The following is a 16,616-nucleotide window of genomic DNA, read 5'->3' as shown; positions in this document are numbered from 1 at the left end:
TTTTTTTTAAATAAAGGAGTCTTATGTGCTCTATGAAAAGATCCTAAACCTGAGTGATGGCCTGTTGAGTTGAAAGAAAAGAGATGATTTAGTCAAAGCAATGGATGGAAAAGATAACTTTGTGAACAATAGAAAAATGGCTAGCAGGGAACATTTCTGAGAAAATAGCCAGGTGAGAAATAATTAAGATAAACATTTATAGCTGTTCCAGACTGGGGCAGGAATGACCAAATCCAGATCTCAGTGGCTGCCTGTTGAGAAGTAAGCAAATACTGGGAATATTTGCCAAGTGTTTCAAAGAATTGGGATCATTTCCAGGAAGTACACAAGCCACGTAATGAAACCCAGCAATGCCATGGGAAAGGACGTAGCAAACGTGTGGTGCTGGGACGTGGGTGTTACAGTGCATTATCTGATTTCAGCGTGGTCTTGGCTCTGATCAAACACGGTTTCTCGTATGCACAATTACCTGTGATCACAAAGGAGGGTGGTGTCCGTCATGTCTTCGTTTTATCCGCGCCATCTCATGTCTCATGTATAATGCGCATCTCTCTGCTTTGTGCTCCACACTGTCAGTGTGAGGGTGCGTGATGAAGAAACGTAAGGTAACAATTGTGCCTGAGAAAATCCCCAGTGTGTTTACCGTACAAGACAGAGTAATTGAACACATACATAATGGTAACTTAAATGTCTGAAATGGAGCTGGGCAGATGGTTCAGTGGCTAAAGACATGCTAGCAAAGCCGGAAAACCTGGGTTTGATTCCTCAGTAACCACACAAAGCATAAATGCACAAAGTGGTTTAGGCATCTGGAGTTTGCTTGCAGTGGCAAGATGCCCTGGTGTGTCCGTTTCCTTTCTCTTTCACATTGTGTTCCTTGTTTTTTGAAATTTTATTTTTATTTTTTATTTATTTATTAGAGAAAGAGAGAAATCCTGAGACTACATAGTTAATTCCAGGTCAGCCTGGACTAGAGTGAGACCTTGCCTTGAAAAATCAAAGAGAGAGAGAGAGAGAATGGGTGCACAAGGGCCTCCAGCCACTGCAAACGAACTCCAGACACATAGCATATGAGGGTTCTGGGGAATCAAACCTGGATCCTTAGGCTTTTCAGGCAAATGCCTTAACCAGGAAGCCATTCCCAGCCCATCTCTCTGTTTTTTCCATTCTCTACTTTCAAATAAAAGTAAGTGCTTGAAATGAGTGGCTCGCATGAAAGGTGATCAAAGCTCAAGTGCCATGAACTAGAGTAGCCAGAGGGAGCCTTTAAGCCGTGCTTTGGGGAACGTGAGTCAGTGAGGCAGAACACTTCTCAAAGTACATCCCACAAAATGGTTTGCAGAAGTTTCAAAGCAATTATTAACTCAGACGACTGCACCATGTCCATTTGTCCTAATGAAATGATGCCAGCCAGTGATCTCCGTCCAGGCCTTTACAGCTTGCTTTCTTCACTGAGCATTTCATTGCTTGTTTGTTTGGACACAAGAGATCGCAACAACCTTCATCAATACCCAACTTTTTGAAAAAATATTTTATTTTTATTTATTTATTGGAGAGAGGGTAAGAGAGAGAGAGAAAGAGAGAGAGAGAGCGAATGTGCACCCCAGGGCTTCCAGCCACTGCAAACGAACTCCAGATGCCTGCGCCACCTTGTGCATCTGACTTTCATGGGTACTGGAGAGTTGAACCAAGGTCCTTTGGCTTTGCAGGCAAGTGCCTTAACCGCTAAGCCATCCCTCCAGCCCAGTGCCTTTTTGAAACATTTGATTTTTATTTATTTATGAGTGAGAGAGAGAGAGATTGAAAATGGACATGCTAGGGCTTCTAGCCACTGCAAACAAACTCCAGACACATGCACCAACTTGTGCATCTGGCTCACGTGGGTACTGGGGAATTGAACCTGGGTCCTTTGGCTTTGCAGGCAAGCACCTTAACCACTAAGCCATCTCCCCAACCCCTAATAATTTATTTAAGAACAAAAATCAATTAGACTAAGGGTTTCTGATTGTGTAGACATTCACTTTCACATAGACGTACATAGTAGCTCGTGTAGCGAGACGCAGGCTCATGCTGTGCTGCCTGCTTCACCGGCTGCAGGTCACGCTAGATTCTCAGAACAAACATGGCTGAGGGTCGCCGCAGGTGTACTGTGCTTCAACCAGCTCTCCACAGCTGCAGGGGCACAAGGGTGAGGCATCTGTGTGCCAACATCCAAAACATTGAATCAATCTGATAACTAACACAAAGAAAGAAGAGGGACACTAAGATGACAATGAAAATGCAGACAAGTTGCAGAGCGAACATTCGCATAGGTCAGATGTTAGAATGATAAGGAAGGCCCCTGGCTCCATTCCCTTCCTCTGGCAATAAGAAATATAAATCCAGCCGGGAGCTGTGGCGCACGCCTTTAACCCAGCACTTGGGAAGCAGAGGTAGGAGGATCGCCGTGAGTTCAAGGCCACCCTGAGACTACATATTGAATTCCAGGTCAGCCTGGGCTAGAGCAAGATGCTACCTCCAAAAATGAAGAAGAGAAAAAAAACCTATAAACCCTTAGAGATATTCAGATAAAATCTCAGGTGAGAAAAGGATGTTAAGATAGAATGTTGACTGTGTTCTGTTGACCCATGATGTCGTGATTTCAAACTGATTTCTCTTTAGCCCTCTGACATTTATTGGGGGAGACTGATACCACATTAAGGAAGAGTAGCTTTTTATTAGTTACAATGGAAACCCTGTTGTGGCATGTCCATTGGCCAAGTGGAAGTATTGACATCTTTCTCAACTGAGCTCAAGTGATTATCTGACTTCATGGTGTGATCAAATGGCAACCTTTTGCCAAGCTTGGTGGCACCTATCTGCAACCCCAGCATTTGGGAGGTGGAAGCGGGAGGATTAGCAAGTCAAAGCTAGTCTGAGTTATGGGATGCCCTGCTTAAAAAAAAAAAAAAAAAAAAACTTGATAAACATTAGGTAATGAAAATCAGTAGAAGTCATCTTAGTGAAATGATTGATGTAATTTTATTTTATTTTTGTTCTTTTCAAGGTAGGGTCTCACACTAGTCCAGGCTGGCCTAGAACTAACTCACTCTGTAGTCCCAGGCTGGCCTCGAACTAACAGCAGTCCTCTGCCCCTGAGTGCTAGAATTAAAGCATGCACCCCGACACCAGGTTAATGTCATTTTACTTTAAAGCTGTCTGTCAGGAATAAAAATTTACCCACAGTCATTGATTTGTTCACAGAGGAGCGAAAGAGAAGAAGGCCTGTATTTTCAGACCTCGTTATCCTACTTACTGCCTGCAGAACTCAGTGATGTCAATGTCAGCCTTTCTGTGAGCACTTGAACTTGCTTGGAAGCAGAGTCATGGCCATGGCTGACTCTTAGAGACCTTGGCTCTCCATAACCGTGAGGGGTCGCAGAGATAATTCTTAGAGACCTTGGCTCTCCATAACTGTGTGGGGTCACAGAGATAATTCCTAGAGACCTTGGCTCACCACAGCTGTAAGGGGTCGTAGAGATAATTCTTAGAGACCTTGGCTCTCCATAGCCATGAGGTGTTGCAGAGATAATTCCTAGAGACCTTGGCTCTCCATAGCCATGAGGGGTTGCAGAGATAATTCTTTTAGACATTTTCAGCTAACTGTACACAGTGAACTTCGTAGGTGGGGCAACATCGACAATGTAAGACCCTCGGGGCTGGGAGCTCAGTTGGTAAAGTACTTGCTCTGTAAGCACAAGGACGTGAGTTCACATCCCTAGAACACGCATGAAAGCTGGGCTCGGCAGTCACTCCTGTAAACCAAGCACCGGTTTGCTGGCCAGCTAGTCTAGCTGAATTGGTGAGCTTTAGGTTCATTCAGAAACTGCGTTTCCAAAAGCAAGATGGTGGGCTGGAGAGATGGCTTAGTGGTTAAGGCACTTGCTTGCAAATTCAAAGGACCCAGGTTTAATTCCCCAAGACCCATGTAAACCAGATGCACAAGCTGACACATGCATCTGGAGTTTGTTTGCAGTGGCTAGAGGCCCTAGCAAGGCCTGAGCACGCCTGTTCTCTCCATGTGCATCTTTCCCTCAAATAAATAAATATTAAAAAAAAAAACAAAGAAGAAGCCAGGTGTGGTGGCGCACACCTTTAATCCCAGCACTGAGGAGGCAGAGGTAGGAGGTTTGCCATGAGTTCAAGGCCACCCTGAGACTACATAGTGAATTCCAGGCCAACCTCAGCTAGAGTGAGACCCTACCTCAAAAAAAAAAAAAAAAAAAGTAATGTGGAAAACAATTGAGGGAGACATCTGACATCAACCTCTAGCCTCCACACACATGCACACACAAGCACCCACACACATACAAATACACACACACGCAGAAGCATGTAAGACCCTATTCATTATTTCTTATACTCTGGCCTCCTTTGTCAGTTTTTACTCCTTTACCAGTTAGGATCCTATATGAAGCCAAAGAAACTTAAAACTACACTTAACCTGACTTAAAATAGTCAAGGGGATTTATTGACTGACACAACCGGAAAGTCTGGCTCTAAGCCAGGCTGGAGAGTTAGTTGATCCAGGGGCTCAGTGATGTCGTTAAATATTTCGTTTCCTCCCTTTCTTCTACCACAGTGTTTACTTCAGTGGAGATCAGATCCCACTCTTTCTCACAGGGTGGCTGCCAGCTGCAGTCAGGGGCGCAAGCTTCCCCAAGCGCAGGAGGTGGAATGAGTCTTCTCGCAGTGCTCCAAGCTTGCGTTCTTGCGTTAGAGACGGCACCTTCATCCACATGGTGGATGTGCTGGTGCATGGGGAGGGGGCAGGGGCTGTGTACTGGGAGGAAATAGTCACCAAGGATTGCAGAGGAACGAGTCCATTTTCAGGAAGTGCACAAAGCACGCAGCTCTGTGGGAATGCTGTAGGCAACGCTAGGTAAGGGGCAAGAACAGGTAATTGAGGGGAAAGGTGAATGGCCAGGCAGCCACTGCGCATCTAACCAACTGCTACACTCTAAACTTGGCCATTTGTCATCTCTGGAGCCCCTTCCCACAAAAAATGAAACCCTATTTTTTAAAAAAAAAACTTTATTTATTTGAGAGTGACAGAAACAGAGAGAGAGAGAATGGGTGCGCCAGGGCTTCCAGCCTCTGCAAACGAACTCCAGACACATGTGCCCCCTTGTGCATCTGGCTAATGTGGGTTCTGGAGAAACAAGCCTCGAACCGGGGTACTTAGGCTTCATAGGCAAGCGCTTAACCGCTAAGCCATCTCTCCAGCCCTAAAACCCTATTTTTTAATATTCTGCTACAGGTCTTCCTGTTTCTTCTCACCTGTATTAAAATCCCCTTGGCCCTGAAGAAAATACATTCCCTACATCTCTCTTCCTTATCACCCCATACCACAAAGTGAGAAGGCACGAACACGTTTGCTCCCCGGCCGCCTCACTTCTCATCAAAGCCTCCACCATTGAAGATAACCCCTTTGTGGGCTGGGGCGGAGCCCATGGCCTTGAGGAGATTCCCAGCACCATAAAAAACATAGCACCTTTAAGGCTTCTGAGCTGGTTTTACCATCCTATGCCCATCACTTGTCATCTATCTATGTCTCTTTCTCTTTTTAAAAAACCTTTTTATGAGCCAGGTGTGGTGGTGCACACCTTTAATCCCAGCACTCGGGAGGTAGAGGTAGGAGGATTGCTGTGAGTTTGAGGCCATCCTAAGATTACATAGTGAATTCCAGGTCAGCCTGGGCTAGAGTGAGACCCTACCTTGAAAACACACACACAAAAAAAAAAAAAAGAAGAAAAAAACTTTATGTATTCATTTGAGACAGAGGCAGATATAATATTAATGAGTATGGAAACATCAGGACCTCCTAACACTCACTGCAAACGAATTCCAGATGCATGCACCACTTTGTACATCTGGCTTCACATGGGTACTGGGCCATTAGGTTTTGTGAGCAAGTGTCTTTAGCCACTGAAACACCTCTCCAGCCCATCCATGTCTTTTCTGCCATCTGAAAAGAGCAGTTCCCAATCTTCTTGCCACATTTTCCTCAGTGCCTTTCACAGAGACTTCGTACTATAATGCTCCATTGAGCTAATGACTGTAAACACGTGACTTAGCCTCTGAGCTTCAAATGCCTCATCTGTTAAAAGGGAATAATGATTCCTAGTACTAAGGAAGCTCAGATAGAAGGATCACTGTGAGTTCCAGGCCAGCCTGAGCTAGAGAGATCTTGCCACAAAGGGAAGAAAACAAAACAAGATCAAAAAAGGGGGAAAATGTCATGTCTTCTTTATGATATTGTTTATAGGTCATGTGAGATAAGTGAAACAAAATTGGACATAGTGGTTAAGAGTTTGGGAGCCAGATGAGGTGGCGCACACCTTTGACCCCAGCCCTTGGGAGGCAGAGGTAGGAGGATTGCCGTGAGTTCGAGGCCACCCTGAGAATACACAGTGAATTCCAGGTCAGCCTGGGCCAGGGTGAGTCCCTACCTCGTAGGAAAAAAAAAAGTGTGAGTTTGGGACCCTAGTTCTCACTGTGTGGTCTTGGGCAAATTAGTTTTAGTTTTTTCTTCAATGAAATGAGAATGACCATGGGCTGGAGAGATGGCTTAGTGGTTAAGCGCTTGCCTGTGAAGCCTAAGGACCCCGGTTCGAGGCTCGGTTCCCCAGGTCCCACGTTAGCCAGATGCGCAAGGGGGCGCACGCGTCTGGAGTTCGTTTGCAGTGGCTGGAGGCCCTGGCGCGCCCATTCTCTCTCTCTCCCTCTATCTGTCTTTCTCTCTGTGTCTGTCACTCTCAAATCAATAAATAAAAAATTAAAAAAAAAAAAGAAATGAGAATGACCAAAGTCTATAACTGATAGGATTTTTGAAGAACTGAGTGGAACTCCTTCTTCGTCTTCTTGTTTTAATGAGAGAGAGAGAGAATTGGCACGCCAGAGCCTCCAACCACTGCAATTGAACTCCAGACAAGTGCACCACCTTGTGCACATGTGCGGCCTTGTGTACTTGCATCATCTTGTGGGTCTGGCTTACGTGGGACCTGGAGTGTTGGACATGGGTCCTTAGGCTTTGCAGGCAGGCACCTTAACCACTAAGCCATCTCTCTCCAGCCCATGACTTGTTCTTAAACAGTGCCTACAGATCCACTCTGCAAATATTAACTAGTAAATAAAAAACTTTTTTTTTTTTTTTTTTTTGGTTTTTCAAGGTAGGGTTTCCCTCTAGCCCAGGCTGACCTGGAATTCACTCTGTGGTCTCAGGGTGGCCCCCAACTCTCGGTGATCCTCCTACCTCTGCCTCCCGAGTGCTGGGATTAAAGGTGTGCGCCACCACGCCCAGCTTAATAAAGCACTTTTTATTGCTAATCTCTAAAATTGTTCTGAGGGCTGCAGTTGGGGAGAAGAGAAAGACACATGTAAGCAGATGCACATACAAACAAGGTGCAGTGTGCCTTGTTTAAATGTATTAAGGGAGTTAAAAATTGGCATCTTCATTCTTGACAATCCTTTCCTGATAATATAATAGCTATACTAGAAATTATTTTCCAGAAATAAATGCAAGCACTATTTTTAACTTATAAAATTTTGTGGGATAATTTGTTATTCAATTTTAAAAGATAATTTTTTAAATGTCCCCTGTGCCAGGCACGGTGGCGCACGCCTTTAATCCCGACACTCGGGAGGCAGAGGTAGGAGGATCACTGTGAGTTTGAGGCCACCCTGAAACTACATAGAGAATTCTACAGCCTGAGCTAAAAGTGAGACCCTGCCTTGAAAAACCAAAAAAAAAAAAAAGGTTCCCTTGAAAAACCTGCATTTTTTTTTACAATTACATATACAGGAAAAGGTTGCTGGTAGTTGGCACAGAAAAAAGGACCAATTTAATATAAAGGTATAAAGAGCAATTCTTATGTCTCTAGCAGCTAACTTTTTTTCATACATTTTCTTTATACAAGTGTGTGTTTGGATAGTACATGTTCCATTAAAGCTATAATTAGGCAAGAAAAATAAAAAGTACAGGACCTCTAGGGTTTATATGTTTGCTTTTGAGACAGGGTCCTAGGCTGTCCTCAAACTTACTATATAACCGAGGATGACCCTGAACTTCTGATACTCCTGCCTTCTCTTCCTGAGTGTTGTGGTTACAGGTGCGTGCTACCACCCCATCTTCTGTGATGCTGGGACTCAGCCCCGGGGCTGTGTGTAAGCTAGATGCACAGGCATGTCATTATGGATATGTTTGCCTGAGAAAATGTGTTGGGTTTTTTGTTTGTTTGTTTTGTTGAGTTGTTTTTAATTGAAATCTTATCTTACAGTGTGTTTATATCTTTATATTTTGGCCAAATTAGAGAAATCTCTAATTTCTGTTTGTTTTTCTGGTTCTTTTTAGAGTTGGTGGTTCCAGGATTTTGCTCAGAATGACTTTGGGAAGAGAAGTGGCATGGCCCCTCCAGACAATGTCTTCCTACACTGCTGCTGGCAGGAACATTCTGAGATGGGATCTTTCCCCACAGCAAATTAAAATGAGAACAGACGAGCTCATTGCCCAGACTAAACAGGTGTACGATGCTGTTGGAGCAATCGACCTGAAAGAAGTCACCTATGAGAACTGTCTGCAGGTGCTGGCCGACGTAGAAGTGAAGTATGCAGGTAGCTGGAGGCGTGACCCCATCCATGTTGCGTTTTGTGACATCTAAAACCATGTTATGCTTTGTGTCTCAGCAATCAACTGTCCACTTGTACAAGTGATTGATTTTTAATAATGATTGATTCGTTGCTTAGGATTAAATTACCTAAGATTTATGATTTACTATATTGGCAATGGTGCTATAAAATGTATACTCCATGGCTAGGGAGATAGCCTGCTGCTGCCAGCTGTGGTGGAAAGGCCGAGTGAGGTATGAGTTTGAGGCCAGCCTGGGTTATAGAATGAGTTTCAGGTCAACGTGGGCCACAATGAGACCCTGCCTCAAAACAACAGCAACAGGGCTGGAGAGATGGCCTAGCAGTTAAGGAAGGCACTTGCTTGCAAAGCCAAAGGACCCAGGTTCAAGTCCCCAAGACCCACATAAGCCATATGAACAAGGTGGCATATGTGTCTGAAATTTGTTTGCCGTGGCTAGAGCCTTAGCACACCCATTCTCTCCTCTCTCTCTTTCTCCAACAAATAAAATTAAATCAAATAAAAAAAATTAAACAACAACAATAAAAACATGCTTGCTGTGCAAGCATAAGGACCTGAGTAATTTCATTCCTTTTTAGTATATTTTGGAGCTAATTTTAAAAAGTAAACAGAAAGTATAACTGTGTAGTCACCTCTGGCACTTAAATATTCTGGGTATGAAACTTCAACTGTGTCACTTTTTCCTTAACCATCCATCGGGCATGAAATTGTGTTTTAAGTCAAGTCCTAAACTATAAATGTATTCATATCTATGTGACTCAAGATAGAGCATTTACCTGAGATGTGCAAGGCCTTGAGTGTGGTCCCCAGCACCACCAAAAATTGGGAGAAAAAAGATAAGAAGATAGATACACGATGGACTTACTCTGATATTTCCGGCAGATACTGTTAGCACCTTTATTTGTAGCAGTGTTTTGAGAGGACTGATGTGAGTGAGGCAGCTCGAGTAACTACAGTATTTCCTACGTGCAAAGGGTAGTTCTGTGCTACCCTGTCACTTGTGTAAGTTTTACCTATTTATAATATCTTCAAAACTCTTCGGGAGGGCTGGAGAGATGGCTTAGCGGTTAAGCACTTGCCTGTGAAGCCTAAAGACCCCAGTTCAAGGCTCAATTCCCCAGGACCCACATAAGCCAGATGCACAAGGGGGCGCACGCATCTGAAGTTCTTTTGCAGTGGTTGGAGGCCCTGGCGTGCCCATTCTCTCTCTATCTGCCTCTTTCTTTCTCTGTCTTTCTGTCGCTCTCAAATAAATAAGTAAATAATAAAAATAAAAACTCTTAAGGAGCCAGGCATAGTGGTGCATGCCTTTAATCTCAGCACTCAGGAGGCAGAGGTAGGAGGATTGCTGTGAGTTCAAGGTCAGCCTGCAACTACAGAGTGAGTTCCAGGTCAGTCTGGGCTAATAGTGAGACCCTATTTTGAAATATAAAAATAAGAATAAAAACACCCTGTACTGATAAGGCCAGGCATGATGGCAGATACCTAAATCTAAATCCTCAGGAGGCTGATGAGACACGAGATTGCAAGTTCCAGGCCCATTTGGGCTAAACAGTGCGACCTTGACTCAGAACAACCAAGACATTACAGATAATAAAACAGAAATGCATTCCTATTATGGCATAACCACAGTTATTACCAAGAGCCACCCTTACTTTTTATCTATAGTTGTAGTCATTTCACTAATAACCTTAATGTGTGATGCCTACAGCAGACATTACTGTCATCACTGAGCAGGAACATCCCCAATATCCAGCTGTTTACCAGATGTATCCACCGACATCTATGACAACCCTCCAAACTTTTGTGGGAACTTTTACTTTTATATGTTGTGCACACTTGGGGCAGGGTCTAAAACTTTGATTTGATTCTGTAAGGGGTATGTAGTGTGGTGGGGGAAAAGGGTTAAGAATTCTCTTCTGGGGCTGGAGAGATGGCTTAGCTGTTAACATGCTTGCCTGTGAAGCCTAAGAACCCATGTTCGATTCTTCAGATCCCACGTAAGCCTCACAAGGTGATGCCAAGTGCACAAAGTCGCACAAGTACACAAGGTGGCACATGTACCTGGCATTTGATTTCAGCAGCTGGAGGCCCTGGTGTGCCAATTCTGTCTCTCTCTCTCTCTCTCTCTTTCTCTCTCTCTCTCTCTGTTTTTCATTTAAAAAAAAAAAAAAAAAAGGAATTCTCTTCCAGGGCTGGAGAGATGGTTCAGCAGTTAAAGGCACCTGCTTGCAAGGCCTGAGGACCAGGGTTCAGTTCCCTAGTACCCATGTAAAGCTGGATACACTAAGTGTTGCATGCCTCTGCAGTTTGTTTGCAGTGGCAAGAAGCCCTGGTGCACCCATACTCTCTCTGTCTGCCTCTTTCTTTTTCTCTCAAATAAATAATTTTTTTTTTAAAGAATGATCTTCTAAGCAAGTCCCACTCTGCTACCATTGGTCTGCTTGTTTCAAAAACATCCTGTCTCTGCCAGGTTCCATGCAGTTAATTCTCAATGCATGCTGGGCCCTCCTCCAGTCTAACCTTATCCACAGCACATTGGATAAGGCACTAGCCCTTGGGAACCGCTGTCTCTTGCTGACTGTCCCACTCATTGACATCCAGCAGCCTCCACTACCTACTTTTATACACCTAGCTCATTCCTTCTTAGATCCTGAGGTGCAAGAGTGTGGGCCCTGTGTCCTTATACATCCCCAGCTAACCAGTTAAACCCGAAACGGACTTGGGTAAGTGCTAGGGGCACATCTTGGGTTGTTTGAATGATGCCAAGTGGACCAGCCAAGTCCTGCATTCAGGCCTGTCTTGATATCCCAAGAGCTTTTGCAGAAAAAAACATAATAAAAACCTTGCATCACCCCGACCATTCATCTCAAAAGGAGTTATTTGGCTTGGTGCCAATTTGACACATCCTATTACATTTATAGTTTTGTTTTGTTTTTTGTTTTTTTTTTCTCTCTCTCTCAACAGTGGAAAGAACCATGTTGGATTTCCCTCAGCACGTATCTTCTGACAAAGAAGTCCGGGCAGCAAGTACAGAAGCAGACAAAAAGCTTTCTCGCTTCGATATCGAGATGAGCATGAGAGAAGATATATTCCAGAGAATTGTTCATTTGCAGGTGAGTATTGTTCTGAATGCCCTGAAAAAGAAGAAGAAAACTCCCTTTAACAAAAAACAAACAAACAAACAAAAAAAAAAAAAGTAAGAACCTGGGGGCTGAGGGTACAACTCACCTGTAATTGTAATTTGTAAAATGTTATTTGTATGTGTAGGAACTTAGATTTAATCCTTTAAACCTGAAGAAGTGAAAGTTAATTCCTTTTGACCTGATAAAAAGTATTTGAATGTTCCTAGATTTTGTTTCTAGTGTTTGTTAATAATTAATATTTACAATGTATAAAATTTGCATTACTTAGGCTTTTCTTGGGTCACAATGGCATTCACTTAAAATTACAGATAATGCTGGGTGTGGTGGCGCACGCCTTTAATCCCAGCACTCAGGATGCTGAGGTAGTAGGATCACTGTGAGTTTGAGCCCAGCCAGAATTACATAAATTCCAGGTCAGCCTGGGCTACAGCAAGACCCTTCGTTAAAAAAAAAAATTATAGATTACGTCTGTAAATCCAAGACTTTTTTGCCATCATGAACTTAATTGTTCTATTAAAAGGCTTTTTGACCTCAAGATCTGCCCCCAGTGATACCTTCTCCAGCCGGGCGGAAAGACCTGAGTTTATGGGGGACACACAATCTAGCTACCATAGTTCCCTAGATCTTTCTCTTTCTAATGGAGAAATTACTCTCGTACACAGACTGTGCTTGTAAACATTTTGGGGTATTCTATTATGTCTGTTAAGGATAGATCCAAGTAATAAAACTTATTGTGTTTTGTTTTTGTGTTAATACTCACTAGATGAGTTTAGTTACCTTTAAAGATCTATGATAGTCACTTTTATTTAGGCAGTATTTTAAAAAATGAGCCGGGCGTGGTGGCACACGCCTTTAATCCCAGCACTCGGGAGGCAGAGGTAGGAGGATTGCCCTGAGTTCAAGGCTACCCTGACATGACAGAGTTAATTCCAGGTCAGCCTGGAGGAGAGTGAGACCCTACCTCAAAAAACCAAAAAAAAAAAAAAAAAAAAATTTATTTATGTATTTGAGGGTGGGAAGGAAGGAGTGAGGGAGAGAGACAGAATGGGTGCACCAGGGTTTCTAGCCACTGCAGATGAACTCCAGATGCTTGTACCACCTCGTGCATCTGGCTTACATGGGGACTGGGAATCAAACCTAGGTCCTTAGGCTCTACAGGCAAGTGCCTTAACCGGTAAACCATCTCTTCAACTTTAGGCAGTACTTTTTAGAAGCTAGAATTATTAACATCAGTTTTATACTAGGGTTAGATACTTTCATAAATGATAAAACCTCATTCCATTCATACTTAAAGGACAAAATTAGATATACTCCAAAATTTCACTTGCTTTTCCCTACTTGTACTGTGACATAGGACAGTCATCATGTAACATGTAAAACCTTCAATAAGCTGAATAAATCAGATTTTTTTGTTTTAAAATTTACTTATTTATTTGTAGGGGGGGAGGAAAAAAGAGAGAATGGGCACCCCAGGGCCTCCAGCCACTGCACACCAACTCCAGATGCATGAGCTATCTTGTACATCAGCTTACATAGGTACTGGGGAATCGAACCTAGGTCCGTAGACTTCACAGGCAAGTGCCTGTATTAAGCCATCTCCTCCAGCCATTTCAGGCATACTTTACTGAAATGAGAGTAGTCTCATAAATGCTGAGTTCCCACAGCACCACCAAAGTAGAAAGTAATCAAAAATAACATCTACATTGGATAGAAAATGTTGCTTTAGTTCTCATGTTATTATTCACTTAGGATTAATGAATAGTGAAATGATGTTTCACAGTTCTTTGTTTACATATCTTTGCCTGGTAAAGGTTCTAGTTATCCATTGGCATATAATATATTACCCCAAAACTTGGTGGCCAGAAGTAGCCACAAGCATTTGCGCATCTCTCGGTTGAGCAGTGCTGAGTTAGGCTCTGTGTCAACGTCAGCATAACCGGCTGAGGCTGAAGAGGGTGTGAGCGGCCCACGCGTCATTCCTTCTCTGTGTGCACTCAGGCATCTTGGTCAGCTTGGGCTGTGAAAGTCTGAGGTGAGAGTGTGACCGGGTGTGTAAGAGCTCTCCTGGCTTGCAGTCTGGATCTTTTCACTGCACACACATGTCCTTTCCTCCATACACGCCAGAGGGGCGAGGTGAATATCTGCTCTTCTTACTGAAAAGTCATTAATCCCATCAGATTAAGATTGCACCCTGTGATCTCACTCAACCTAAACTTCATATAAAAAACGTATTGTTGAGCTAGAGTGATGGCTTAGCGGTTAAGTGCTTGCCTGTGAAGCCTAAGGACCCCGGTTCGAGGCTCGGTTCCCCAGGTCCCACGTTAGCCAGATGCACAAGGGGGCGCATGCATCTATAGTTCGTTTGCAGTGGCTGGAGGCCCTGGCGTGCCCATTCTCTCTCTCTCTCTGTCTCTCTCTCTCCCTCCCTCCCTCCCTCTTCTCTGTCTGTTGCTCTCAAATAAATAAATAAAAATAAAAATAAAAAACCTCATTGCTGATGGTGGGAGAGATGGCTTAGTGTTTAGGTGCTTGCCTGAGAAGCCTACGGAGTTCCGATTGCCCAGTACCCATGCACACCACATGCACAGGGTGGCAATTGCCTCTGGAGTTTGTTTGCAGTGGCTGGAGGCCCTGAAGTGCCTGTTCTCTCTCGCTGTCTCTCAGATAAGTAAATAAGTAAATAAATAAATAATTTAGAAAACAACTTTCTGAATACAGTCACATGGAGATTAGGGCTTCAACAACCATGTTTTCAGAAGACACAGTTGCCTCTGCGCACAACATCCACACGGTCTCCTGTGGCTCACCTGGGGCTTCCTTGCAGCAGGGCAGGTCAGGGGATGGGACTTCTTGGCGGAGTCTGGGAGGGGCAACGCAAATGTTCCATCAAACCACCCCAGAACTGCTTTACCTTTTCTGACCTATCTTAGAGGTCACACGACATCATATCTGCCACACTATATTGGATGATGTATAATTTGGACCATTCGTAGCTTCCAAAGTCCCATGTGTTAAAAGGCTTGGTTCCTCAGTCTTTGACATGGTTAAGGGGCAGGGCCTACATAACAAAGTTAACTTATTGAAGGTAGGCCCTTGAAGGAACTCTTTCTTTCTTTTTTTTCGAGGTAGGGCCTCCCTCTAGCCCAAGCTGATCTGGCCTGTGTAGTCTCACTATGTAGTCTCAGGGTGGCCTCGAACTCACTGCAATCCTTCTACCTCAGCTTCCCACCCCAGTGCTGGGATTAAAGGTGTGCGCCATCATGCCCAGCTTTGAGGGGACTTTTAATTGCAGCCACTTCCTGCTTCTCTCTTGGCCTTCCAGTCACCATGAGATAGGCAGCTTTGCCTCACTGTGCCCTCCATGACAGCTTCTTTGTTATAAGCCCAAAGAACAACATTGTCAGATGACCAGAGCTAGAAACCATGAGACAAGATCCTCTCCTCCTATAAGTTGATTACTTCATGTTTTGTCGCACCAAGAGAAAGCGAACACACATGAGCAGCACAGCGACGCGCTCAGGTTTAAGAGCGATCACATGTCAGTCTGCGGAGATAGGCAATCTGCTGACTGGATGGATGGAAGAAAATCACAGGACCGCGTACGGGAAAATACCGGGCAGCGCTCGTCCTTCCTCCTTCCCGGTACGTGGCTAGGAATGCTGCTTTTCTCTTGTACACCTTTAGTGCTGTCTAACTGAACCTTTTAGACTCATCTATGATGTAGCCCTTTTTCTTTAATTGTATTTTATTTATTTGAGAGAGAAAGAGGAAGAGAGGAGGGGGAGAGAATGGCCACACCAGGACCTTCAGCTGCTGCAAAGGAACTCCAGAAGCATGCACCACTTTGTGCATCTGGCTTTACATGGGTCCTGGGGAGTTGAACTTGGGTCCTTTGGCTTTGCAGACAAGCGCGTTAACTGCTAACCCATCTGTCCAGCCCCCTTTTCTATTTCTTTTCTCCTTCCTTCCTTCCTTCCTTCCTTCCTTCCTTCCTTCCTTCCTTCCTTCCTTCCTTCTTTCTTTCTTTTTTGGTTTTGTTGTTTTTTCTTTCTGAGGCAGGATCTCAGTCTAGCCAGGCTGACTTGGAACTCAGTCTGTAGCGTAGACTGACCTTGAACTCTCAGTGGTCCTCCAGGGTGCTGGGGTTAAAGTTGTACACTACCACACTCAGCTAGGGAGTAGCCTTTCTTCTAAGAGGGGAAACCAAAGATCAGAAATAGTAACCTTCAGTCAGGCGTGGTGGCGCACGCCTTTAATCCCAGCACTTGGGAAGCAGAGGTAGAAGGATCATCATGAGTTCTAGGCCACCCTGAGACTACATACTGAATTCAAGGTCAGCCTGGACTAGAGTGAAACTCTACCTCAAAAAAGAAAGAAAGGAAGGAAGGAAGGAGGGAGGGAGGGAGGGAGGGAGGGAGGGAGGGAGGGAAGGAAGGAAGGAAGGAAGAAAGAAAGAGTAACCTTCCACGACCTACAACATGCTTCATAGGCGCTTGCCAGGAAGGGAGTGTCAGAAAGTTGGATTCTATGTTGTATCTCCGTCAGGTCTGGCCCCAAACCAACGTTTAGTAAATGGTCATCAAATGACAGAAACCAGTTACTGGCAGATTCAGGAACTAGGCCTTTAGCAATTGGTATTGGAACATGAGCTATCTGTCTATGTGGGGGGGGGGGACAATAAAACTGGGCCTCCTCACAGCAAACTGAAAAAAAATTCCTAGTGTATTATGGTCTTTAAATAAAAGACTCCACTTTCAAGCTTCTAGAAGTTCATACAGGATGAT

At 44.1% G+C, this 16,616-nt stretch overlaps 1 protein-coding gene across 1 annotated transcript in view; it reads left to right on the top strand.

Moving 5' to 3' along the window:
* The window catches only part of Nln (neurolysin), a 102,254-nt gene that overhangs the window by 26,428 nt on the left and 59,210 nt on the right, over positions 1-16,616 (top strand). The window contains exons 2-3 of the mRNA XM_004671197.2: positions 8,393-8,652; positions 11,654-11,802. Of these exons, the coding sequence (XP_004671254.2) occupies positions 8,393-8,652; positions 11,654-11,802 (409 nt within the window). The remainder of the gene's footprint in view (positions 1-8,392; positions 8,653-11,653; positions 11,803-16,616) is intronic.

Source organism: Jaculus jaculus, chromosome 20 (assembly GCF_020740685.1).
Source record: "Jaculus jaculus isolate mJacJac1 chromosome 20, mJacJac1.mat.Y.cur, whole genome shotgun sequence".
In the NCBI taxonomy this organism is placed as follows: Eukaryota; Metazoa; Chordata; class Mammalia; order Rodentia; family Dipodidae; genus Jaculus; species Jaculus jaculus.
Note: the sequence above shows the minus strand (reverse complement) of the source record. Positions and strands in the feature narration are given on the sequence as shown.